Below are 25,818 nucleotides of genomic sequence, written 5' to 3' on the forward strand. Positions count from 1 at the left end.
GTCTTAATTGTCTCCAGAAGGTTCCTGATTGTTCTGGAACCTTCCCTGTTATCTTACCCAGGGAAAAGGGACCTTCTTAGCCTGGGGTTAATATATCTGCCTTCTATTACTCTCCGATAGCCATCTGGCCCGACCCTGTCACATAATCCTTTCAGAGACATTTTCTCTATCTCCTTTTCCATGCAATAACATGATTTCACAGGTATTTCATTTTCACACATCAATAAAAATTATTTGATTTATAAGTAAATTGAAATGCTAATTTACAGTAACTAAATATCCCCACCTGTATAAATAAGGTACTTTTGGTCTTGACTCAGGTGGGAGCACCAGTACCCCATGATCTGCATTGGATGTCTTTTGATTTCTAAATGAAGTTGAAGGTGCTCACAATCAACTATAAATTCTACTACTTGAGACCCTTTCTCCCCCTATGTGCATGTGATATACTGGCCTAACTGGACTAGATGGAAACACCAGAACTGGAGTGTAACCATGCCTCAGTGGGTCACAACTGCAGATGTCAAATTCAGGATGAATTGCTGAGAAATAGGGCAAACACAACCCCAAACTGGTGGTTATTCTTTTATAAGATATACCAAACCAACCACAAAAGTACACTCCTGTTTTACCACACTGGCTAACAAGAAAACATAAAGGCAGTTTCCTCAGGCATTTTACTATTTCTATCACCACCAAAAACACTGGATTCAGAGATGAGTGGTTCTTAAAACCAGTCTCATCAAATAATAGGTTCTTCTGATCCCAAAGGACCAGCCACACACCCAGGTCAATACATAACATAGATCTTACCCAAAAATCATGCTGGTGCCAATCCTTTAATATCTATAATCTAAAGGTTTATAGAAAGAAAGAAAGAAAGAAAGAAAGAAAGAAAGAAAGAAAGAAAGAAAGAAAGAAAGAAAGAAAGAAAGAAAGAAAGAAAGTTAAAATTGGTTAAAGGAATCAATTACATACAGTAAAGGCAAAGTTCTTGATTCAGGTTTGTAGCAGCTATGGAATAAACTGCTGATTTATGTAAAGGCTCTGGAATATATCCACAGCTTGGATTCAGAGCTTCAGTTTGTAGCAAAGTTCCTTCAGAAGTAAGAAGCAGGATTGAAGACCAAATGGAGGGCCTTTTATAGTGTTTGCTATGTGGAGGGCATCCCATTGTTCTTACTGTGGAAAATTACAGCAACAAGATGGAGTTTGGAGTCACATGGGCAAGTCACATGTTTATGCTCAATTTCCCTCAGGTATTCCAGGAAGCCATTACCTACACTCCAGACAGCAAGTTTACCTGACAGTCCACTCAGTCTAGATGGGCGTCTCCCATGGTCCATTGTCAACCAAGTGTTTCTTGATGAGCCACTTAATTTGAATAGTCCCTCCAAGATGTGTTGGGTGTTACTTTGTGGGCATTACCCCAAGAGCAAACATTTGAAATCCAAATATAGATTTATAACTTTAAATACAAAAATGCCTCATGCATAGAGATAGCATAATTATAACCAGAAAATCATAACCTTTTCATAGACACCTCACTAGACAACCTTTGTACAATATTTTCTGCAAATGTATAACAGTGGTTGCAACAATAGTCTATATGATCATATTTTTTGTTTTGTGTCAGATGGGATCACCAGTGCCCCATGATTTGCATTGGCTGTCTTTTGATTTCTAGATGAAGTTTAAGGTGCTCAAAATTAACTATAAATTCCTGTATTACTTGAGACCAGTCTACGTGAGAGATCCTTTCTCCCCCTATGTGCGTGTGGTATACTGGCCTAATTGGAATAGGCGGAAACACCAGAACTGGAGCCACAACGGGATAAATTAGAGAAGGGGGAAAGCTGATGGCAGGGTATTTTACTGTAAGTGTCCTTAACTTTGGAAACTAGTATCAATCTCCAACTCTGATGATCTTTAGGGCATGCTGCAAAAAACATCTGTTTTCAGGAGCTCTTAGGAAAGAACCTTGTTGTTGTTGATGAATGTGGAGCGTTATAGATATTTTAATTTCCCGAGTGTAGGAGACTTCCTCTTGGGATTAGGAGAGAGGCTGCTGGATTTGCTTTTATTTATACTGAACTTTACATGAGCAAAATTATTTAGTGCAACGCATAGACATTTTTGTTCTCGTGAAAAAATAAAATACAAATAAAAAGTAAACAAATGCATTCTGAAAAGAAGGTCGGAGAAAATACTTATGGAAAGAGAATGAAAGAATGTACGCTAAGCATTGGTATGTGCAGTAATGTCTAAGAAAACAACAAAAATAGGAATGATTCGTCCTATTCGAGTATGATTTATATTCAAGGTCGATTTGTTGCAGTATGAAACATAGTTGTGAATTATCCCCAATTTGAAGGGGAGAGAGATAACGGAATTGATTTGTTCGTGTGACAGTAATTTTATAAAATTACTGCATCAAGATGAGGAGTATCGCTAACAGTAAGTACGCCATCACAGCAAGATTTGTAGATTTATTATGTAGTTTTAAGACTTGATAAAGCATATGATGCCGGGGGGAAAAAACATATTGAAAGTCAATTTAAAAAGTAAAGGAGTACTTGTGGCATCCGATGAAGTGAGCTGTAGCTCACTAAAGCTTATGCTCAAATAAATAAATTTGTTAGTCTCTAAGGTGCCACAAGTCCTCCTGTTCTTTTTGTGAATACAGACTAACATGGCTGCTACTCTGAAATTTAAAAAGTATTAATGGGAGCTGTTGCAGTTATTGGTTGAGACTCTGGGTGCTGCTGTTCACCAGCGAGGCAGAGAAATGCAATCAGAGATTCAGGCAGCCCCGCCCTCTGGTTCACAGCACAGAGCACAAAGAGTTCAAACGGTCTGGAGCGCAGCCTTCATACAAACGGTTGCATGGATGATCTCCGCAGTAGAATTATTATATGAACTAGTAGCTCAGGAAAGAAAACAATAAAAATTACACTAAACTACAGCGTCCCGAGATTAGGATTCGGCACCTCTACTTCAAAGATCTGGAAATGGCGGATAAAGCAAGGCTCCGTGACTGCAAAAGACTAGCCCTGTTCTGCTTTACACTGGTTACCGCTTGGGAGACAGTTTCTGGGAAAATTCGCTATTCGATTCCTGAAGAAATGCACAAAGGCTCTTTCGTGGGGAATATCTTAAAGGATCTGGGACTGGATTTAAAGGAACTCTCAGACCGGGGAGTCCGCATTGTTTCCACAGGTAGGACTCAGTATTTTGCTCTGAATCTTAAGAGCGGTCATTTAATCACCACAGAAAGAACGGACAGAGAGCAAATCTGTGGCCAGCTAGAGACGTGTCTGTTACATCTTGAGGTTCTTGTTGAGGATAAAGTGAAGCTTTTCATAGTTGACGTTGAAATCACAGATATTAATGACAATGCGCCCCGCTTCCAGGAAGATGAATTGGAATTTAGAATCAGTGAGTTAGCCGCTGTGGCAACCCGATATTCTCTTGAGGAGGCGCAGGATCCAGATGTCGGAATTAATTCTGTGCAGGGCTATTATCTCAGCAGTAACAAACACTTCTCTCTGGATGTGCAAACGGGAGCTGATGGAGACAAATATGCCGAACTGGTGCTGGAAAAATCTCTAGACCGGGAAGAACAAGATGTTCACGATCTAACTCTCATAGCCACTGACGGGGGAGATCCAGTTAGGTCCGGAACTGCACAGATCCGCGTTATTGTCCTTGACGCAAATGACAATGCACCAGTTTTCAGTCAGCCTGTCTATAAAGTGAGTGTTTTGGAAAATGTGCCCGTCGGGTCTCTGCTGCTGACAGTAAACGCCACAGATCCGGACGAAGCGATACATTCGGAGGTCACATATTCACTCCGGAAGATGAAAGACAAAGCGTCCCAGATATTCCAGGTGGATTCTAAAACGGGGGAAATATCAACTGTGGGAAACCTGGATTATGAGGAAGCTGCATCATATGAAATGGAGGTTCAAGCAAAGGACGTTGGAGACCTCTCGGCCAGGTCTAAAGTCCTGATTAGGGTGATTGATGTTAATGATAATGCTCCCAAAATAACAATCGCTTCTCTCTTCAGCTCAGTCAGCGAAGACAACCCTCCAGGGACTCTGATTGCTCTATTAAACATCAGAGATAAAGATTCTGGAGAGAATGGAGAGGTCACATGCTCAATACCCGGCAACCTGCCATTCCGGTTACAGAAATCATTTGACAATTATTACAGCTTGGTGACTGACAGACCCCTGGACCGTGAGCGGGTCTCGGATTACAATGTGACGATCAAAGCCACAGACCGAGGGGCTCCAAATTTGGCTTCCAAAACAACAATTTTAGTGCAACTTTCAGACATAAACGACAACGCTCCCATCTTCAACCAGACATCCTACACTTTGTACATCACGGAGAACAATCCCAGAGGAGCTTCCTTTGGTTCCCTGAAAGCGAATGATCCTGACTCGGGGGAGAACGCCAGAGTCACTTACTCCATTCCTGGAACTCAGATCCAGGAAGCTCCGCTCCCCTCCTCCATCTCCATTAACTCCGAGACTGGGGCTCTCTACGCTCTGCGCTCCTTCGATTACGAACAGTTCCGGGAGATTCGGTTCCAAGTGCAGGCTCAGGATGGGGGTTCCCCACCTCTCAGCAGTAATGTCTCCGTCACTCTCTTTATACTGGATCAGAATGACAACAGCCCGCACATCTTACACCCCTCCTTTCCCACCGATGGCTCCACGGGAGTGGAGTTGGCCCCTCGCTCCTCCGAGCCGGGTTACCTGGTCACTAAGGTGGTGGCGGTGGATGCAGACTCCGGGCAGAACGCCTGGCTCTCCTACCAGCTGCTGAGGGCTACAGAGCCGGGGCTCTTCTCTGTGGGACTCCACAGCGGCGAGATCAGGACAGCGCGCTCCTTTGTAGACAAAGATGCGCTCAAGCAAAGTCTGGTGGTTTTGGTGAAGGACAACGGGCAGCCCCCTCTCTCTGCCACGGCCACTGTCACGGTGGTGGTGGCTGACAGCATCCCCGAAATTCTCTCCGATTTAAGCAGCTTCTCAGCTCCTGCAGACCCCCAGTCCAGCCTCACCTTGTATTTGGTGATCGCTGTGGCTTCCGTTTCCTGCTTGTTCTTTACCTTTATCTTAGTGTTACTGGCCCTGAGACTCCGCAGGTGGCGAAACTCGCAGCTGTTTGACTCCTCGAATGTGACTTTCAGTGGAGTTCCCGTCTCGCAGTTTGTGGGGATCGATGGAGTCAGAGCTTTTCTTCACTCCTACTCACATGAGGTTTCTCTAACCACGGACTCCAGAAAAAGTCAATTTACCCTACCAAAATTAAACTGTTCAAGTACCCCAACGTGTCCTTCAATTGATAAAGAAAAGGAATCCGTCCTCATGTCGGAGAATTTGAGTGTGAGCAATGGGGTCCAGCCACTCCTTCAGGTGAGTCTGCCTCTTTTGGTAGTGTGATTTGGACTTTGTATGCCCTGTATTGCTTTTCCATCTAGAGAAGAAGGTGAGAGTGTTTTTCCTTGGCTAATACATAAACGTGTATTTTTGTACAGTTCTCTGCATCCTTCATGTGTATATGTAATATATATATATATATATATCATTTCACATTTTATCAATTCAAAGCATTTACTCAGATGTAGTTTTAAAGTGGGGACTTCATTTTTGCGCCCATATGCATGGTTACATGGCTTGGAAAGTTACAAATATATTGAAATGTGTATCTTAATAAATTTGTAACATGGTGGAAGTCACTGTTTCGCTGAAATAATACATCTTAATTTGTAATCATTGTTACTTATACCCCTCATTTAGTAGACAAGTCTCTTGAAATACCCAAATATATAGTGGTTTATTTTGACTAGTTATAACTATCTGAAAGATAAAATAGGTTGTCGAATGTGTCACTGAAGCAAAGAGTCATTTTTTATGGAATAGTGGGAACAAATTTATATTAAAAGTTGAATATAGCTTTATTTTTACACCATATTATTGGACCACACATACACTTCCCTCAAAAGAATACCCCTTTCCCTGAAATACTATGACACATGTCACCCCATAGTAAAGCATGTCTGTGTAGTGTGGCAAAAATAAGAAAATTAATTTTAATGTTTCTTGTTTTTACAATATTGTGACACAGAGGCCCATTGGTGGTTCACTGTTCAGTGCCAGCAACTCTGGCATACTCACCACACCCAGCACACTGTTGTCATGATATATATCCAAAAGGTGGTGTGTTATATATGATTGGAAAACTAATAACTCTATTATCAATATTCTTTTGTGATGTATGTACAAAGAGTTATGGAAATGTGCTAGTGTTATGTTCTTGAAATGTGAGCAATGTAGGAGGTAGCAGGACTCCCTAAACCTTCCCTCCCAGGTTCCACTGTCCTTCATTTACCTTCTCTACTGCCCCAGTGGCTGCATTCAGGGGAGTTTTCTGGGGAAATTGCTTCCCAGCAGAGGGTTGGTTCTTCTTTCTCCCTGTCCCTTGTTAGAGAGGAAGGCTGCTGGAATGGAGGTCAGCCTCTCAGAAAGCCCCTGGATAGGGCTTTACAGGCTCAGTCTCTGAAAGTCTATTGCCTCTTTGTGGTGTTTATCTCCTACCCCTCTTCCTGGGGTGTGTTACTTGGCTGTTAGCTGGGGTGGCTCTGGAAGCAGTGTAGTCCACATGGCTTTCTTGTCCTCACCTGGCCTGCTTCTGCAACTCACAGTCTCTGCATGGAGCAGCTTTCTTCCTGGTCACCACCCCTTCCTATGGTAGGCTTCCCCTTATAAGTCCCTCCTCCTCAAGGAGAAACGAGCTGTGCAGGTGTACCTTATTAGTACAGCACAGTCCCAGAGGAGCTCCTTAGCCTCCTCCTGGCCAGTGAGAAGGCATGTCCCTTCACAGGCAACAAATGCATAAGACCAGTCTTCCCTAGACAATGGGATGTGTATTTCCTTGGCTGACTATTCAGGTCCTCATGCAGAGACAATAAAGGTGCATTTACATAGAAGGTAAACACAGCCATCAAGCTAACAAGGGGAAGAAGGAGAAACTCAGTTATCACCAGCAGGGGAGGGACCAGCATGAAGTCTTCACCAGACTGCATGGAGTCTCTTCCCAGAAGGAGAAAATGGTGTACTGGACTATAAAGACAGGGATCTTAACCTCAAATGACAAAAAATTGAATCAACTGATAGTGTATAATATTACTGTATTATAAAAGTGTATCCGATAAGGTGTTTTATGAAAGCTAATGACACACAGGTGATTAATATCATTGTAAAATGCAGGTATTAACACTATATGAGGAATTATGAATATTCACTGATATTATGCTTAAAATTGTGTGTCCAAACAAAAGGAGAAACAGGTTTTCTCCCAGACAGGAGGGAAGGCAGCTGCCTACTGGTCTCCAGTGAAATTAAGCAAGGTGTGACCAAAAACAATGGAATCCTCGTTTACATATGAAACCTCAGTGGCACAGGAAATTCACAGGAAGGGAAGAACAGCACGAGGTCATCCAGAGTCTGGAAACAAAACAGTGACAGGCACAAGGGGCCAGACCTCGTGCAAGCTGAGAACAATGGGTCCTTCAGTCAAGGGGGTTGAAGTCTCTGGGAACTACATGTATGTAAACTTGATTAGGCAAAGACCTTTTACCTAAGAAAACAAAGAAAACCAGCACCTTGTACTTCTGTGGAAAGACCTGACTGAGAGAAAGTCAACCATGGCTAGAAAGAAGAAAGATTGATAAGAAATCTACCTTGAACCAAGGCAGTAGCTTGTTAAGTTAAGTCTCTTATCTGAAGTGATTGTTAACTCCAGTTAAAGTAATAAATTATGGTTTTGACTCTTTAGAGGAGGAACAACCTTATTAATTCTCTGAGTGTTCCAGGAAAGGGCTGGATACTTCTGGGCAGATGATTTAGGGGAAATTCAGGACTGGGTGTGTGTTGAGGTCACCCTGCAGGTATAACGAAGGCTGGTGGAGACCTCAGTGTTGTGAGTAGACCTCTGTGTTCAGAAGTGCTGAACCAGAGCTGCATGGCATACAGACACTCAGGGAACTGCATGCTTGTCTGCTGGCTGTTGATGACCCAACTCTGAACCACAGTAGCAAAGCATGTAAGGCACCCAGACTTATAGGGCAGGTGGTAACACAACCTCTCACGGGTCTGGACTGCACCCAGAAACCTGACAGATATAACAGTAGTTCACTTGTGAAAATGTTTCTTACTTGTTTGAATCATAAGATCTTCAGAATGATTAGGCCCAGAAATTCCCAGTTTGCTTTGTTTTGTTTCCGTTGTTGAGTAGAAGTGTCTTTTGATATTTTCAGAGACATAGTAGAAAACTTACAAAGATGTTACAGCTTGTTCTATACACAATATAGGAATGATGGAAGTTCATTGGAACTCATTAAAGAAAGAAGCTAAAGAACAGCTGTGGGAGGGGTTCAGGTGGAAATAAGAAGAGGAAGTGTTTGACTAACTATGTCACAATACCAGGAAATTTAGAGAAACTTAGAACTGAAAAATGATGTCCTACTTAAAAGAGAATTTTTAAGTGAATGGATGTTTGTATTTTGTATTGGCTAGAGCAAAGTTCAGCTATCTGTTGCTAGCTATGGGCAGAATATGGGTGGAGGGGAGGGTGTCGGAGATTGGATCAAGATAAAAAAGATTGGTCTAACACCATGCACTTTAAGCTGAGTGGACAAATGCTCTGTGCAGGGTTGTGTGGGCCTTGAAGTGTATGGAAGCACAATTTTGTTTCTTTTTTCACTCTCTCTCTCCGCTGTTGACTGTGGCTACATCCTGGGTCATACTCATGCAGAACAGTATGCCCATGTAATGAGAGCAAGGTTGAAAATAATTTTAAAATGTTTTTACATATAAACTCATTATTGACTTCTGGCATGAATTGTGGAGAGTAGGAAATGAGGGGAAATGTGGGGGAACAGAATTCTGGAAGGAGATATGAAGGGATTTAGACTGGGGTTAGGGGTCTGGGTATCAAGGAGCTGTATTATTGGTCTTGAAAGGTGAGATTCTTGGATAGGAAGAAAGAGGAGGTGCATGAATGAGGCAGGATATTGACAGAAAATGGAAGGAGATTGAAGTAATTATAGGGCGCTAGGCATAAGGAAGAGAAGAGCAGGGTATTCAGGGAGCAATGTAGGCTGGGTCAGCATACTGGGATGCACAAAGAGGAACAGGGATTTCTAGGTGCCCCACATCTGGGCCTTGACAGACTGAAATTGTTGCATGTTGAATCATGACTTCAGGCCAAATTCTCCTCTAATTTATACTCTGTCTCTGTGCCTCCCTATGGACTTTGTGATGGCTGCATATTGTTTACTATTAGCAGAATTTTGCTTTTTATAAGTGGAAAAGTTCAGACACTTCTGTTTATTGTTTCACTTGCCTGCTTTGATATCACTGACTAATGTGTTATGGGAGGAAACTGGTTCTGTGTGTGTGTGGTAAAGATAGTACAGTGAATTTATTTAATATGTTTTATGTATAACATATAGGTATAAGTGTTTGGTTTACATGGGCTAAAGTCTTTTGAAGACATTATTTTATTAGGAATATGCTCTTGGAATGTTCTTTATTTCCAAAACCTAGTATTTGTACTAAAAAAAGATAAACACTGTCCTATATTAACAGTCCTATCAGAAGTCTAATGTGTGTTTTATACCTTAACTTTTCAGAATGAAAGAGCACATCCTTCATTTTGTAACATTTTTCTGTCTTTTGTAAGAAGACTGTAATTCTTAGAACCAAAGAAGGAATAAAAGAAGAATGTTTTAACATATTTTAATAAGATATTTTAAAAGCACAAAAGGGAATGGCCCATGTAATTGTAGTCTAGTTAGCCTGAAGTTATTTTGGAGAAAAATAATGAAATTGTAGCTGTAGGGATCTATAAGTAAGAAATTAGAGGACAGAAATATAAGTATTGCCAATCAACATCATCTCCTGAGAAATAGGTCTTTTCAGACAAACTTTATGCCATCCCTTGGCTAGATTATACCTATGATTGATAAAGGTAATTGTGTTGATGTAATATATTTAGATTTTTGTCAGATGTTTGATCTAAAACTGCAGGACCAACTGATTAAAATGTTAGCACTATCCAAATTAGATATTATTGTGGTTGGAGTCACCAGATGCCACATTGTTATTAGTTTTTGTAAAGCAGGCTCTCTTCTGGGAGGGAACTGCAAACAACAAGAAAGTTTCCTGTTCACCTTAATGTCTCTGACTAGAGTCAGTTACTGGTGCAAAGTTGCTTCTTGGAAACCGGATATTGGTGTTTCAACTGAGATTTCTGAGAAAGGCGTTTGCTTGAGTTTGTTCAAGTATGGTCTCCACCAACAGAAAACCATCCTGCAAGACACCAAAATCTGTTACCAGTTGGCAAATGGATGATAATATGATCCGTAATAAATGGCTTTAAGTTTTATTGAGTGATAGATCTCAAAATTTCAAAGTAAAGGAGAACTCACCAATTATGGCAATGTTTCTGGTTGGGTGCAGCAAGGATTACTTCACAGTCTAATGCTTTTCAAAAATTACCAGTGACTTCGAAGAAAGTACACGTTTGCTGATGAACTGTGCAGATAACTCAAAGATTGGTAGAATGATAAATAATGATGAAGCCAGACCATTGATACAGAGGTATATAGACTGTTTGTAAGATAGATGTTATTGAATAGAATATATTTTAATACAGTCAAATATGAAATCATCTTTCTAGGAACAAAGAATATAGGCCATTCTTACGGGATAGTGAATAGTACCCTGTAAAACAGTGACTCTGAAAAGGACTTATGCCTCATGGTAGATAATTAACTAAATTACAGCTCCCAGTGTGAACCTATAACAAAAGAGCTCACGCAATTGTAACATTACCTGCAGTGAAACAAGAGCATGAATATCAACCTCTGGGTGGATGGTTTGAAAGCAGGACCCAAATCCCAAACTAATTGTGAGGTTTGTACTTAGACTTCACCAACAATTGCCAAGTGGAAATTCCTCAGGTATTATAACAGGCCTTAATATGAAGTCACAGACAGTCCCCTTGGGTACTCCAATCAATCTTGCTACCCAAGGAAGTATCCCTTTGTGATAGCTGGGCCCTTACACCAAGAATCACAGCAGTATTCAGGTTACTCTCAGTTCCAAGGAATTAATCTCTTAACCCCAGTCTAATTGTGCATTAGATCAGTGGTTTTCAACCTTTTTCTTTCTGAGCCCCCTCCCAACATACTATAAAAACTTCACAGCCCACCCGTGCCACAACTGTTTTTCTGCATATAAAAGCCAGAGCCAGTCTCAGGGGGTAGCAAGCAAGGCAATTGCTTGGGGACCCACTGTCACCGTGCCTTCACAACTGAGAATACCAAATTCAGGACAAACTACTGAGAAACAGAACAGACACACCCCAAAACTGGTGGTTATTCTCCCATAAGATATACCAAACCAGCAACAAAAGTAAACTTCTGTTTCACAGCACTGGCTAACAGGAAGTCAGAAAAGCAGTCTCCTTAGACATCCCAGTCCTTGTATCACCACCAAAAACACTAGACTTAAAGATGAGTGGTTATTTAAAACCAATTTAATCAAACAAAAGGTTCTTCTGATCCCAAAGGACCAGCCACATACCCAGGTCAATATATAACTCAGATCTTACCCAAAAATCATGTCGTTGCCAATCCTTTAGTATCTAATATCTAAAGGTTTATTTATAAAAAGAAAGAAAGAAAGGTGAGAGTTAAAATTGGTTAAGAAATCAAATGCATACAATAATTGCAAAGTTCTTGGATCAGGCTTGTAGCAGTGATGGAATAAACTGCTGGCTTGTTAAGTCTCTGGTTGCTTTCAAATCATTGGAAGGTCCTCAGTCCTTTGGTTAGAATGCTCCCATTAGTGTAAGTTCATAGTCCAGAGGCTTGAGCAGGAAAGGAGTCTACTTGTATGACTCATATTCACAGGAAGGAGGACAGAGCAACAAATGTTTTTTGTCCTCTTGTTGATGGTACACAGTGAAATTCCAGTTGCAATGTCCACAATAGTCTGTCTGGTATTGATGAACCTTTCGTTTTGAGAAGGGCTTAAGAATTTCTGTTGAAGGTCAGCCCTTCACACTAAATGATCTCTCTCTCTCTCGTCTGGTGATTTACACAGTCTCAGAGGCTCACAGTACCGCTGCTCAAATATTACATTATTAAATTATAGAATCATAGAAGTGTAGGACTGGAAGTGACCTCAAGAGGTTTTCTAGTCCACTCCCCTGAACTCAAGGCAGGACTAAGTATTATCTATACCATCCCTTAATGGTGTTTGTCTAACCTACTCTTAAAAATTTCCAGTGACAGAGATTTCACAACCTCCCTATGCAATTTATTCTAGTGCTTAACTACCCTGACAGTTAGGAAGCTTTTCCTAATGACGAACCTAAACCTCCCTTGCTGCTATCTAGGCCCATTGCTTCTTGTCCTATCCTCAAAGGTTAACAAGAACAAATCTTCACCCTTCTTCTTGTAATAATCTTTTATGTACTTGAAAACTGTTATGTCCCCCCTCAGTCTTCTCTTCTCCAGATTAAACAAACCCAATTCTGTCAATCTTTCCTCATAGGTCATATTTTCTAGACCTTTAATCATTTTTGTTGCTGTCCTCTGGACTTTCTCCAATTTGTCTACATCTTTCCTGAAATGTGGCATCCAGAATTTGGACACTAGAGGCCTTATCAGTGTGGAATAGATTGGAAGAATTACTTCTAGTGTCTCGCTTACAACACTCCTGCTAATACATTCCAGAACAATGTTTACTTTTTTTTTTGCAGTAGTGTTACACTGTTGACTCATATTTAGCTTGTGATCCACAATCACCCCCAGATCCCTTTCAGCTGTACTCATTCTTAGGAAGTCATTTCCCATTTTGTATGTGTGCAATTGATTGTTCCTTCCTAAGTGGAGTACTTTGCATTTGTCCTTATTGAATTTAATTCTATTTAATTCAGACCATTTCTCCAGTTTTTCCAGATAATTTTGAATGTTAGTTGTATTTTCCAAGCAACCTCTCCCAGCTTGGTATCATCCACAAATTTTATAATATACTCTCTATGCCATTATTTAAATCATTTATGAAGATCCTGAACAGAACCAGACAGGACCTATGCCTGGAGGACACCACTTGATACAGCTTGACTGTAAACCACTGATAACTATTCACTGGGAACGGTTTTCCAACCAGTAATGCAGCCACCTTATAAGTAGCTCCACCTAGGCTATATTTCCCTTATATGGGATGCAGATGTTATAAATGAAATTAATATATGCAGGAACTTACAAACATTTAATAAAATCTAAACACATTCTTATTCTAATACCTGTTATAACCATAATAACAAACAGATGAGCCAGGCTGATTCCAGCTATGCATTGGTCAGTTGAGACATGGGAACCCTGGCATGAGCTGTCCTGGTGTGCCAGTGTCACACCCCCAATGAAAAACCGGTGTAGGAAGGGATGTCATTGATACTCCTGACTAAGCCTCATAATCCACCATCCATGATAAGGCATCTGCCACTACATTTTCTTTTCCCTGGATATGCATTATTTCTGTGTCATACTTCTGTAGTGCTAGGCTCCTACATAGTAGTCTCAAATTGGTCCTATTGGCCCTGTGCAACCAAATTAACAGGGAGTGGTCCATTAGAACCTTAAATTTTCTAGTAGGCAGATAAGGCTTAAGTTGTTTAGCAGTCCAGACTATGGCACAACATTCCCTCTTGATGACATCATAGTTCTGTTACATGTGGGTCAGTTTTTTACTTAAAAAGGCAATGGGGTCGCTGTTGTCCCCAACCCAGCCTGCATTAGCAATGCATGTAACCCAATATCAGAAGTATCAGTGCACAGCACAAGGTTTGCTGAAATCAGGGATAACTTAAACTGGCAAAGCCTCTTTTATGCCCTTGAAACCTTTCTCACAGACCTCAGTCCATATCACCCAGTATGGTTTTCCCTTTTTTATAAGGTCTGGTTATGGGACCACAATGTTGCTAAACCCCTTTACAAACCTCTGGTAATTACTCGCCAGAGCAATAAACCTGTTTCTTGGTTCATGGGCTAGTCTTGGTTCTTGGACCTGCTTCCTGGTTCGTGGGGCAGGCCAATTCCCAATGGCTTTTACTTTTAGAGGAGCAGGGCGAACAAACCCACTGCCCATCCTGTATCCTAAATTAAGTACTTCTGCTGCCCTCATCTTGCATTTGGACACCTTGACAGTGAGCTTGGCTTCTCTAAGCCTCTCCAATGCAATTCCCACATGGTTCAGGTAGTCCTGATCTATCACCACCCAGTGCGTGAACCTTTGTCATAGCTGGTTCCTTAAACCAAGAAGCACAGCAGGGTTTATGTTATTCCCAGTCCCAAAGGACCAGTCACTTACCCCAGCTCAATTGTACCTTAGATCTCACACCAAAGACAACACTGTAACTAATCATACAACAAACTCTATAAAGAGTTATTAAATAGGAAAGTGAAACATAACAGTTATTAACAAGGTTAAAGCAGGTAAACATATGCACAAAAGACATACAATCAATTTTCAAAAGGAAATAACAGCTAAAATTGACAAGCTCTATGTATGATTTAGGAGTAATCCAGGCTAAGCAACTAGGGATCTCTTGCTTATGTTTAGAAAAGTTAGCCCTCCCACCCCCAAGTCCAAGCAGCATAGAGATAATAATTTTCTTTTGTTTTGGGTTTTTATTCCCCTCCTGCCAAGTCTCTGAATGGCAAACATAACTAATGGGAGGAGTCCCCTTGCATGATTCATCTTCACAAGGAGGAGGACAGAATAACAAAAGTCTTTTGTCCTCTTGTTGACAGTGTGCAGGGATCTTCCAGCTGCAGGGTCCACAATTGTCCATCTGGTATAGATGGACCTTTCCTTTTGGGAAGGGTGTAACATCTTCTGTTGAAAATCAGCCCTTCACATTAAATGATGTCTCCCCCTTGTCTGGTGATTTACACAGTCACAGACGCTCACAATACAACCATTCAAATATTGCTTTACAATATGGGGTGCAGATATTATAATGAGATAAATGCATGCAGCAACTCACAAACCTTCAATAAAGTCTAAACTTTAAACACGTTCTTTCATCCTAATACCTGTTTTAACAATACTAACATAACATATGAGTGAGTCAGACTGATTCTGGCTATCTATTGCCAGTGTTCAATTGAGACATGGGCACCTTGGCATGAGATGCAACCTGGTCTGCCAGCATCACAGTAATTCTTAGATGTATAATGAGAATAATATCAAGGGATGATAACTCCTGAAAGGGGTACAGTAGTCTGGACTTCAAAGCAAGAGAGTTCAGACACATAAATTCAGTAGCCATAGAATTTACTTTTTTTAGTTTCTGGTTCCGAATTCTCAATTGTATATATTTTGTTGTCTCATCCTGGGGCATATTTTGCGTTCATTTACGTAGATGTGAATTTGGAGTAATAATAACATTTAGCACCTAAATAACAATTTTCATCCATAAATCTAAAATGTTTGCAAAAGTACATAATCAGAGTGGTATCCTCCTTTACTAACTGATCAACTAAAGTATGGAAAACATAAATTGCTAGACAACACCAGACAATGGCAAGGACATAGTATAGCTTAGGTCTCATGATTCCTAACACTGTGTATTATCTATTGGACCAGACTGCCCCCTTCACTTTAGACGAATTCCTATCCCTTTACATTGCTGTAACTGAGATTAAAATCTGGCTTTGTGTATGGAAGAACAGCAAATCTGTCACATATTACAGGAATTCAGGGAAGCTTTGCTGCATGGGTTTGGGTTTCCAGATAGAAAATTTTCCTTCTTAGAAATATAAGTAATGACGCTTTTATTCGTAATTAAACCGACTTGTTACTGAATATACAAAACTCACAGAAAACAGAGGGGAGTGGGCGTGTATCTTACTACTCATTTTTACCGATTCTTTTAACTTTTTCCGATACATAGGATGGTTTTCTCTAGTCATCTGTTTTAGGACTTTCATTATGCTCTTTAGACATGAGCGTTTTGATGAGACCAACCAGTTGCAGTTCTGTAACTCAGACTCAGAGTGCCGCTGTTAGCCAGTGCAGAGCTGGAGCTGCAGTCGGATATCCACTAAAGCCTCCTGCACTGAGCTTGCTCAGTCAGCGATTACACAAACCTACATACAGTTCGCTGTTGAGAGACACCCAGTCTCAAAACTCTCCTGGAAAATTAGATTGAGATGGTAATTTTATTTACTCTCCAACACCGTGGATTTTGACATTCTAACGGGGATTTAAAGCACAAAATCGAAGTGGAATAAATAAGAAAATAAAAGCAAGCCTGAGTGGGATGGAAAACAGGCAGAGACCGAGCGGCCAAGCAGTCACACGGCAAGTACTTTTGTTTCCCTTCTTATTCTCTTTGTTCTGCCGGGCGGTCTCGGGGCATATTCGTTACTCCATTCCTGAGGAAATGGCCAAAGGTTCCCTTGTGGGGAATCTCGCCAAGGATTTGGGATTGGATGTCAAAGAACTGCCGCAGCGGAAGCTCCGGGTCAGTTCTGAAAAGCAGTATTTCAGTGTGAATGGGAAAAATGGCAACCTGTATGTGAATGGCAGGATAGACCGTGAGGAGATATGTGGGGAGACACCCCTTTGTGTCCTGACATTCGAAACGGTGGTTGAAACCCCTTTAAACATTTACAACATGGATATAGCAATTCAGGACATTAATGATAACGCCCCGAGCTTCGACGAAAATAACGTTGTGTTAGAAATCAATGAATTTACACTGCCAGGGGCGCGCTTTCCACTCGAATCGGCACAAGATCCAGATGTGGGACTGAATTCACTGCAAAATTACCGGCTCAGCCCAAATCAGTATTTTATCCTGGCAGTGAAGGAGAATGCAGATGGCAATAAATACGCAGAATTAGTTTTAGACAGACCTTTGGATCGGGAGCACCAGACTTCTCATATCTTGATCTTGACGGCTGTGGATGGGGGGGACCCTGTGAGAACTGGGACCGCTCAGATTAACATTAAAATCACTGATGCCAATGACAATCCCCCAATATTCACTGAAGAGATCTACAAAGTCAGAGTAAGTGAAAATCTAGCCAAAGGCTCCGTAGTGGTACAGGTGAAAGCAATGGATAAGGATGAAGGATTATATGGAGAAATCAGTTATTCCTTCAGTAATGCCCCCAAAAATGCCCTGCAGTTATTCAAAATAGATCACGAAAATGGAGTAATAACAAATACAGATATTCTGGATTTTGAAGAGACGAATAAATATACGATGGGAATTAAAGCCAGGGATGGGGGTGACCTGACTGGCCACTGCAAAGTTCAAATAGAAATTATTGACGAGAATGACAACGCCCCCGAAGTAACCCTTACATCCGTGTCCAGTCCTATCCCTGAAGACTCAGTGGCCGGGACAGTGATAGCTCTTATAAGAGCCCGTGACCGAGATGCAGGAGAAAATGGAAAAATCACCTGTCACCTTCAACACGACTTGCCTTTTAAAATACTGTCCTCCTCTCGTAATTACTACAAAATAATCACAGACAGCACCCTGGACAGAGAAAAGATCCCAGAGTATAATATTACAGTTACCGCCGCAGACAAAGGCACCCCCCCTCTCTCCGCCCAGAAAATCATCCTGTTGCAGATCTCAGATATCAATGACAACGCCCCTGTCTTTGAGAAACCTTCCTACACCGCCTATGTGCCAGAGAACAACCCCTCGGGGGCCTCTATTTTCAGTGTAAAAGCCTCAGATCGGGATCTGGACCGGAACGCCCGAGTCACTTACTCCATCCTGAGCAGCAACCTCGAAGAGGTGCCTCTCTCCTCCTACATCTCCATTAACTCCCAGACCGGAGCGATCTATGCGCAGCGCTCCTTCGACTACGAGCAATTCCGGGAGTTTGAAGTGCAAGTGAAGGCCCAAGACGGCGGGTCCCCGCCTCTCAGCAGCAATGTCACCGTCAGGGTGTTTATTGTGGATCAGAATGATAACGCCCCTCGCATCCTGTACCCTTCGCTCGGAGCCGATGGCTCCGCCTTGTTCGAGATGGTGCCTCGCTCGGCCGAGGCAGGTTATCTGGTGACTAAGGTGGTGGCGGTGGATGCTGACTCAGGACACAATGCCTGGCTCTCCTACCACTTGCTCCAGGCCACGGACCCGTCGCTCTTCAGCATGGGGCTGCAGAGCGGGGAGATCCGGACAGCCCGCGCCTTTGCGGACAGAGATGCTGTGAAGCACAGGCTAGTCACCCTGGTGAAGGACAACGGGCAGCCGCCTCTGTCCGCCACAGTGACTCTCAACCTGGTGTTTGCGGAGAGCTTCCAAGAGGCTCTTCCGGAAATGAGCGACCAATCGGGTGACTCGGCATCTCAGTCTGATTTACAGTTCTACTTGGTGTTGGCTTTAGCCCTGATCTCATTTTTGTTCCTCCTGGCAGTGACACTGGCCATTGTGATGAAATTTTATAGAGCAAGGAATCCCCCAGTTCTGAGCTGTTTCGGTTCTGATTATTCCAAGGCGGGTCCTAGATTCCCACCCAGCTACTGTGATGCGACTTTACCGTGTAGCTATAATCTGTGTTTAGCCGTAGACTCCGGAACGAATAACTCTAATATTCTAAAACCAAATGGCCAGAAGGATGTAGGAGAGATTATCCTTTCCAATGACAACTCTCAGATGTTTATAATGAGCAACAGTACCTCCGCTTCCGTAGACCAAAAGTCTGAACCTGACCGCGTTGGGAAGGTGAGTTTCTGTGCTCATGCGCTTGCATGAGCTTGTATCTTTATATATTTTAGTAGTGGCAAATCAAGGAGTTATATGTCATTTAACGTTAAACCTGATGAATTAGAAATAGTAATTCTCTGAACAACCAATTTTTATATCGGCATTTATTTATTTATATTTGTTCGGGGCCTTGACATTATTAAAGTAGTATCAAAGTGATAAGGCAGAAAGTTCTCGAGACACATTGCAATGATAAAATAAACTGTGTATCAGCAGTTTTCCATTTATGGCTATGTAGATGATGCATTACCTTTTAAATTCATAATATTTTTCTTTTTGGTTTTCCATCAATTTTAAGAATGACAAAACCATTAAAATATATTAATTGTATGAATTCATAGAATAAATTAGCAGATAAGTAAATAACTCATAACATCAACAGAAATGCCTCCAAAATAAATGTAAAAATTAAAGTCAAAATAGGGACAGTTAACTAAAGACACACTGTTAGAAATCTGATCTGCTAGTCAGATTTCCTGTCTAGCTTTCTACCTCCCTTCTCCCTTCTGTTCATCCGTCTATGTGAATGAACTCACCATTCAGGGCTGGCATATTGAAAACAACGCTACAAAGAACATATACTGGGTTACCCAAAAGGAGTAATATTTTTAAATATCCTAGTTTACATATTGATGAAACATGTGCACAACACCTATGAGATATTCTTGCATTATTCCTTAAATGTATTTTCTATTTGTCCTCTGAAGTTAGAATCAGTGCTCCATGATCAGCAATGGCTGCATATTTGTTTCCAAGGGGTGTTCAATATTCTGGTTTTGGACTATAAACTCCTGAACGGGTGTGGGGGCCGTCTCTTGGAGAGATCATCTCTCCCTGTCTCACGTACTGCGGTAAATGCATTACACTGCAGCACCAGAACTGGAGCTCCATCTGCTGACAGGGCTTTCTCTCTCCTCTGCTTTGGAAATGATTGCTAGTCCACCTGGGCCAATTTAGCCAAATTCTGTTGACCTTTAGCGCATGCTGCAAAGCCAATCTGATTTCATGGGCTCTTGGAGCCAAGGGAGACTAATTGTAATTTGTGCTGGTGTGCAGGATAATTTATATTTTAGTTTTCTGGATGTATGAATCTTAACCTTGCAATTACAGTAGGCTACTGGATTTGATAAAGTTCACAAATATTATTATACTATGCAAAAGTCTCTAAGGCACTGGATAGGCACGTTTGCCCTATGATGAATGCCTAAATTAATATATAAGTGAACAAATAAATAGAAGATAAATTCTAAACAGAAAGGCGAACAAATTGTTCATTGGAAGGGAAAGTGCATGGGACTATGTGTGATTTCACACAATAATGTGTAAACTAAAATTATTCTTCTTGTTTATTACAATGTGACATAAATACAGGATTACTTTACTTTATTATGCAAAAAATAAATTTGTGTGTCATTTCAAAATGAGGAAATTAAGCAGAGAGGTTGTGTTCCATTTGCCACAGTTTTATTATGTGACTAATGGATTAAAGGGAAGAGTTCAGCTTTACAACATATCTATCATCAGATAATATGTATTTTGCATCTAGATTTGTTTAATTAATATTAGGGCTGTCAAGTGATTACAAAAATTAATTGTGATTAATCATGTGATATAAAAAACTAATTGTGATTAATTGCACAATTAATTGCACTATTAATAAAATACTATTTAAATATTTCTGAATGTTTTCTACATTTTCAAATATATTGATTTCAATTACAAAACAGAATACAAAGTGTACAGTGCTAGCTTTATATTTATTTTTGATTACATGAATTTGCACTGTAAAAAAACAAAAGAAATAGTATTTTTCAAATCACCTAATACAAATACTGTAATGTGATCTCTTTATCATGAAAGCTGAATTTAAAAACATAGAATTATATAAAAATACCCTGCATTCAAAAATAAAACAATATAAAACTTTAGAGCCTACAAGTCCACTCAGTCCTACTTCTTGTTCAGCCAGTCACTCAGACAAAGAAGTTTGTTTAAATTTTCAGGAGATAATGCTGCCCTCTTCTTGTTTACAATGTGACCTGAAAGTGAGAACAGGCATCCTCATGGCACTGTTGTAGCCAGCGTTACATGCCAGATGTGTTAAAGATTCATATGTCTCTTCATGCTTCAACCACCATTCCAGGGGACATGCGCACATGGTTACGATAGGTTCTACTCCATAACAATCCAAAGCAGTACAGACTGACCCATGTTCATTTTCATTATCTAAGTCAGATGCCACCAGCAGAAGATTGATTTTCTTTTTTGGTGGTTTGGGTTCTGTATTTTCTGCATTGGAGTGTTGCTCTTTTAAGACTTCTGCAAGCATGCTCCACACCCTGCCCCTCTCAGATTTTGAAAGGCACTTCAGATTCTTTAAATCTTGGGTCCAGTGCCATAGCTATTGTCATAAATATAAAGGGAAGGGTAACCACCTTTAAATCCCTTCTGGCCAGAGGCAAAACCCTTTCACCTGTAAAGGGTTAAGAAGCTAAGATAACCTCGCTGGCACCTGACCAAAATGACCAATGAGGAGACAAGATACTTTCAAAGCTGGAGGGGCAGGGGGAACAAAAGGTCTCTCTGTCTGTGTGGTGCTTTTGCGGGGAACAGATCAGGAAAGCTCTTCAGAACTCCTGTAAAAAGTTAGTAAGTAATTTAGCTAGAAATGCGTTAGATTTCCTTTTGCTTAATGGCTGGTAAAATAACCCTGCTGAATGGAATGTATATTCCTGTTTTTGTGTCTTTTTGTAACTTAAGGTTTTGCCAAGAGGGATTCTCTAGGTTTTGAATCAGATTACCCTGTAAGGTATTCACCATCCTGATTTTACAGGGGTGATTCTTTTACCTTTTCTTTAATTAAAATTCTTCTTTTAAGAACCTGATTGTTTTTCATTGTTCTTAAGATCCAAGGGTTTGGGTCTGTGTTCACCTGTACAAATTGGTGAGGATTTTTATCAAGCCCTCCCCAGGAAATGGGGTGTAGGGCTTGGGGGGATATTTTGGGAGAAGACATCTACAACTGGGCTCTTTCCCTGTTCTTTGTTAACAGGCTTGGTGGTGGCAGCATACTGTTCAAGGCCAAGGCAAAGTTTGTACCTTGAGGAAGTTTTTAACCTAAGCTCATAGGAATAAACTTAGGGGGTCTTTCATGCAGGTCCCCACAGCTGTACCCTAGAGTTCAGAGTGGGGAAGGAACCTTGACAGCTATCTTTAGAAATCTCATATTGGTACCTTCTTTGCCTTTTGTGAAATCTGCAGTGAAAGTGTTCCCAAAAATGAACAACATGTGCTGGGTCATCATTTGAAACTGCTGTCACAGGAAATACATGGCAGAATGCGGGTAGAACAGAGCAGGGGACAGACAATTCTCCCCCAAGCAGTTCAGTCACCAATGTACTTAACCCATTATTTTTTTAACAAGCATCATCAGCATGGAAGCCTGTCCTCTGGAACGGTGACGGAAGCATGATGGGGCATACAAAAACAAATAACATCACCTGTTCTCACTGTCAGGTGACATTGTAAATAAGAAGCGGCCAACATTATCTCCCTTAAATGTAAACAAACTTGTTTCTCTTAGGGATTGGCCAACAAGAAGTAGGACTGAGTGGACTTGAAGGCTCTAAAGTTTTGCATTATTTTGTTTTTGAATGCAGATACCTAACAAAAAAAATCTACACTTGTAAATTGCACTTCCACAACAGAGATTGCACTACACTACTTGTATGAGGTGAATTGAAAAATACTATTTCTTTTGTTTATCATTTTACAGTGCAAATAATATAAAAAGTTATTTGCACTGTAATAAAAATAATATACACTTTGATTTCAATTTCAACACAGAATATATACGAAAAGTAGAAAAACATCCACAATATTTAATAAATGTCAATTGGTATTGTATTGTTTAACAGTCCAAGTAAAACTGCGATTAATCCCGATTATTTTTTTTTAGTTAGTCACCTGAGTTAACTGTGATTAACCGAGAGCCCTAATTAATATATAATATACATTAGGAGACTAAAGATGCTGGAGAAATTAACTAACACACATATTGGGGAAAAGTGCGTTTAAAATTATGTATCTAAACTGCTGCAGTTATTGGTTGAGACTCTGAGTGTCGCTGTTCACCAATCAGGGAGACAAATGTGAGGAGAGATCAGGCCAGCCCCTGCCCGCTGTAACAGATCGCACAACACACAGACCAGACAGTCTTTGAAAAAGCCAGGATACACAGTACAGCACAGCTGCACTAAACCCCCGGGGAGGCTCTTGATCCACGAACTACTGATTGAAAAGCAGGATTTTTATTTTTATTTTTTACTATTTTTTATATACTGTTCGGACACACGGACTCTGAGACATCTATTTCCAGTGCTAGACATGACGGATATAAAGAGGCTCCGGGACTGCAACCGGCGAGTCCTGTTCTGCTTTGTATTTTTTACCGTTTGGGAGGCAATTTCTGGGCACATTCGCTATTCCATTCCGGAGGAAATGCAGAAAGGCTCTTTCGTGGGGAATATCGTTAAGGATCTGGGGCTCGATACAAAGGAGTTTTCAGACCGCGGAGTCCGCATCGTTTCCAGAGGTAAGAGGCAATATTTTGCTCTGAATGTTAAAAGCGGTTATTTATACTCCACGGAAAGGATTGACAGAGAGCAGATCTGCGGACAGATGGAGAAATGTCTGCTAAATTTTGAGGTTCTCGTTAAGGATAAAGCTAAACTTTTTGCAGTTGAAGTTGAAATCACAGATATTAATGACAATGAGCCCCGCTTCCAAGAAGATGAATTGGAATTTAGAATCAGTGAGTTAGTCGCTGTGGGAACCCGATATTCTCTTGAGGGGGCGCAGGATCCAGATGTCGGAATTAATTCTGTGCAGGGCTATTATCTCAGCAGTAACAAACACTTCTCTCTGGATGTGCAAACGGGAGCTGATGGAGACAAATATGCCGAACTGGTGCTGGAAAAGTCTCTAGACCGGGAAGAACAAGATGTTCACGATCTAATCCTCAGAGCCACTGACGGTGGAGATCCAGTTAGGTCCGGAACTGCACAGATCCGCGTTGTTGTCCTTGACGCAAATGACAATGCACCAGTTTTCAGTCAGCCTGTCTATAAAGTGAGTGTTTTGGAAAATGTGCCCGTCGGGTCTCTGCTGCTGACAGTAAACGCCACAGATCCGGACGAAGCGATACATTCGGAGGTCACATATTCACTCCGGAAGATGAAAGACAAAGCGTCCCAGATATTCCAGGTGGATTCTAAAACGGGGGAAATATCAACTGTGGGAAACCTGGATTATGAGGAAGCTGCATTATATGAAATGGAGATTCAAGCCAAAGACGTTGGAGACCTCTCGGCCAGGTCTAAAGTTCTGATAGCTGTTATTGATATCAATGATAATGAGCCACAGATTACAGTCACCTCAGTCACCAACTCTGTGAGCGAAGACAGCCCGCCGGGAACTGTGATCGTCTTTATACATTTACATGATCTGGATTCCGGAGAGAATGGTGATGTCATATGTTCTATACCACCCAACCTGCCATTCAGGTTACAGAAATCATTTGACAATTATTACAGCTTGGTGAGTGACAGAGCATTGGACCGGGAGAGGGTCTCCGATTACAATGTAACTATCACAGCCACAGACCGAGGGACTCCTCCTTTATCCTCAACAACAACTATTTTAGTACAGCTTTCAGACATAAACGACAACGCTCCTATTTTCAACCAGACATCCTACACTTTGTACATCACAGAGAACAATCCCAGAGGAGCTTCCGTTTGTTCCCTGAAAGCGAATGATCCTGACTCGGGGGAGAACGCCAGAGTCACTTACTCCATTACTGGAACTCGGAACCAGGAAGCTCCGCTCCCCTCCTCCATCTCCATTAACTCTGAGACTGGGGCTCTCTACGCTCTGCGCTCCTTCGATTACGAACAGTTCCGGGAGATTCGGTTCCAAGTGCAGGCTCAGGATGGGGGTTCCCCACCTCTCAGCAGTAATGTCTCCGTCACTCTCTTTATACTGGATCAGAATGACAACAGCCCGCACATCTTACACCCCTCCTTTCCCACCGATGGCTCCACGGGAGTGGAGTTGGCCCCTCGCTCCTCCGAGCCGGGTTACCTGGTCACTAAGGTGGTGGCGGTGGATGCAGACTCCGGGCAGAACGCCTGGCTCTCCTACCAGCTGCTGAAGGCTACAGAGCCGGGGCTCTTCTCTGTGGGACTCCACAGCGGCGAGATCAGGACAGCGCGCTCCTTTGTAGACAAAGATGCGCTCAAGCAAAGTCTGGTGGTTTTAGTGAAGGACAACGGGCAGCCCCCTCTCTCTGCCACAGCCACTGTCACGGTGGTGGTGGCTGACAGCATCCCCGAAATCCTTTCCGATTTAAGCAGCCTTTCAGCTCCTGCAGACCCCCAGTCCAGCCTCACCTTGTATTTGGTGATCGCTGTGGCTTCCGTTTCCTGCTTGTTCTTTACCTTTATCCTAGTGTTACTGGCCCTGAGACTCCGCAGGTGGCGAAACTCGCAGCTGTTTGACTCCTCGAGTGTGACTTTCAGTGGAGTTCCCGTCTCGCAGTTTGTGGGGATCGATGGAGTCAGAGCTTTTCTTCACTCCTACTCATATGAAGGTTCTCTAACCAGGAACTCCAGGAAGAGCCAGTTCAACTTTCCCAAATCAAACTATTCAAATACTCTGACCAGTCAGCAGACTTGTGAGATAAAGTATCCTGTGTCAATATCGGCAGATTTAAAGAGTGATGAAGGCGAGCAGAAATTTGTTCAAGTGAGTTTGCTTCTTTTCTTCTTTTTCTTTTTAACCACGTTTATGTGTTTTAGGAACCGGAAATATTTATTTATTGTAAAACCCATCGTCTTTTTTGGAACCATCACACATTATCACCTT

The 25,818-nt window shown here is 41.6% G+C and overlaps 1 protein-coding gene across 18 annotated transcripts in view; it reads left to right on the top strand.

Annotated features, from left to right (window-relative positions):
* The window catches only part of LOC140915802 (protocadherin gamma-C5-like), a 384,766-nt gene that overhangs the window by 162,692 nt on the left and 196,256 nt on the right, over positions 1–25,818 (top strand). Inside the window, exon 1 of one of the 18 annotated variants that reach the window (XM_073356130.1) lies at positions 2,858–5,432. The exons of 15 other annotated variants lie outside the window; for them this stretch is intronic. In XM_073356130.1, coding sequence (XP_073212231.1) covers positions 3,012–5,432 — 2,421 coding nt within the window. In that variant the 5' untranslated portion in view covers positions 2,858–3,011. Of the gene's footprint in view, positions 1–2,857; positions 5,433–16,236; positions 18,850–23,247; positions 25,699–25,818 lie in introns of those variants that run through there. 2 more of the 18 variants (XM_073356121.1, XM_073356131.1) reach the window with 2 other exon arrangements.

Source organism: Lepidochelys kempii, chromosome 8 (genome assembly GCF_965140265.1).
Source record: "Lepidochelys kempii isolate rLepKem1 chromosome 8, rLepKem1.hap2, whole genome shotgun sequence".
NCBI lineage: Eukaryota > Metazoa > Chordata > Testudines > Cheloniidae > Lepidochelys > Lepidochelys kempii.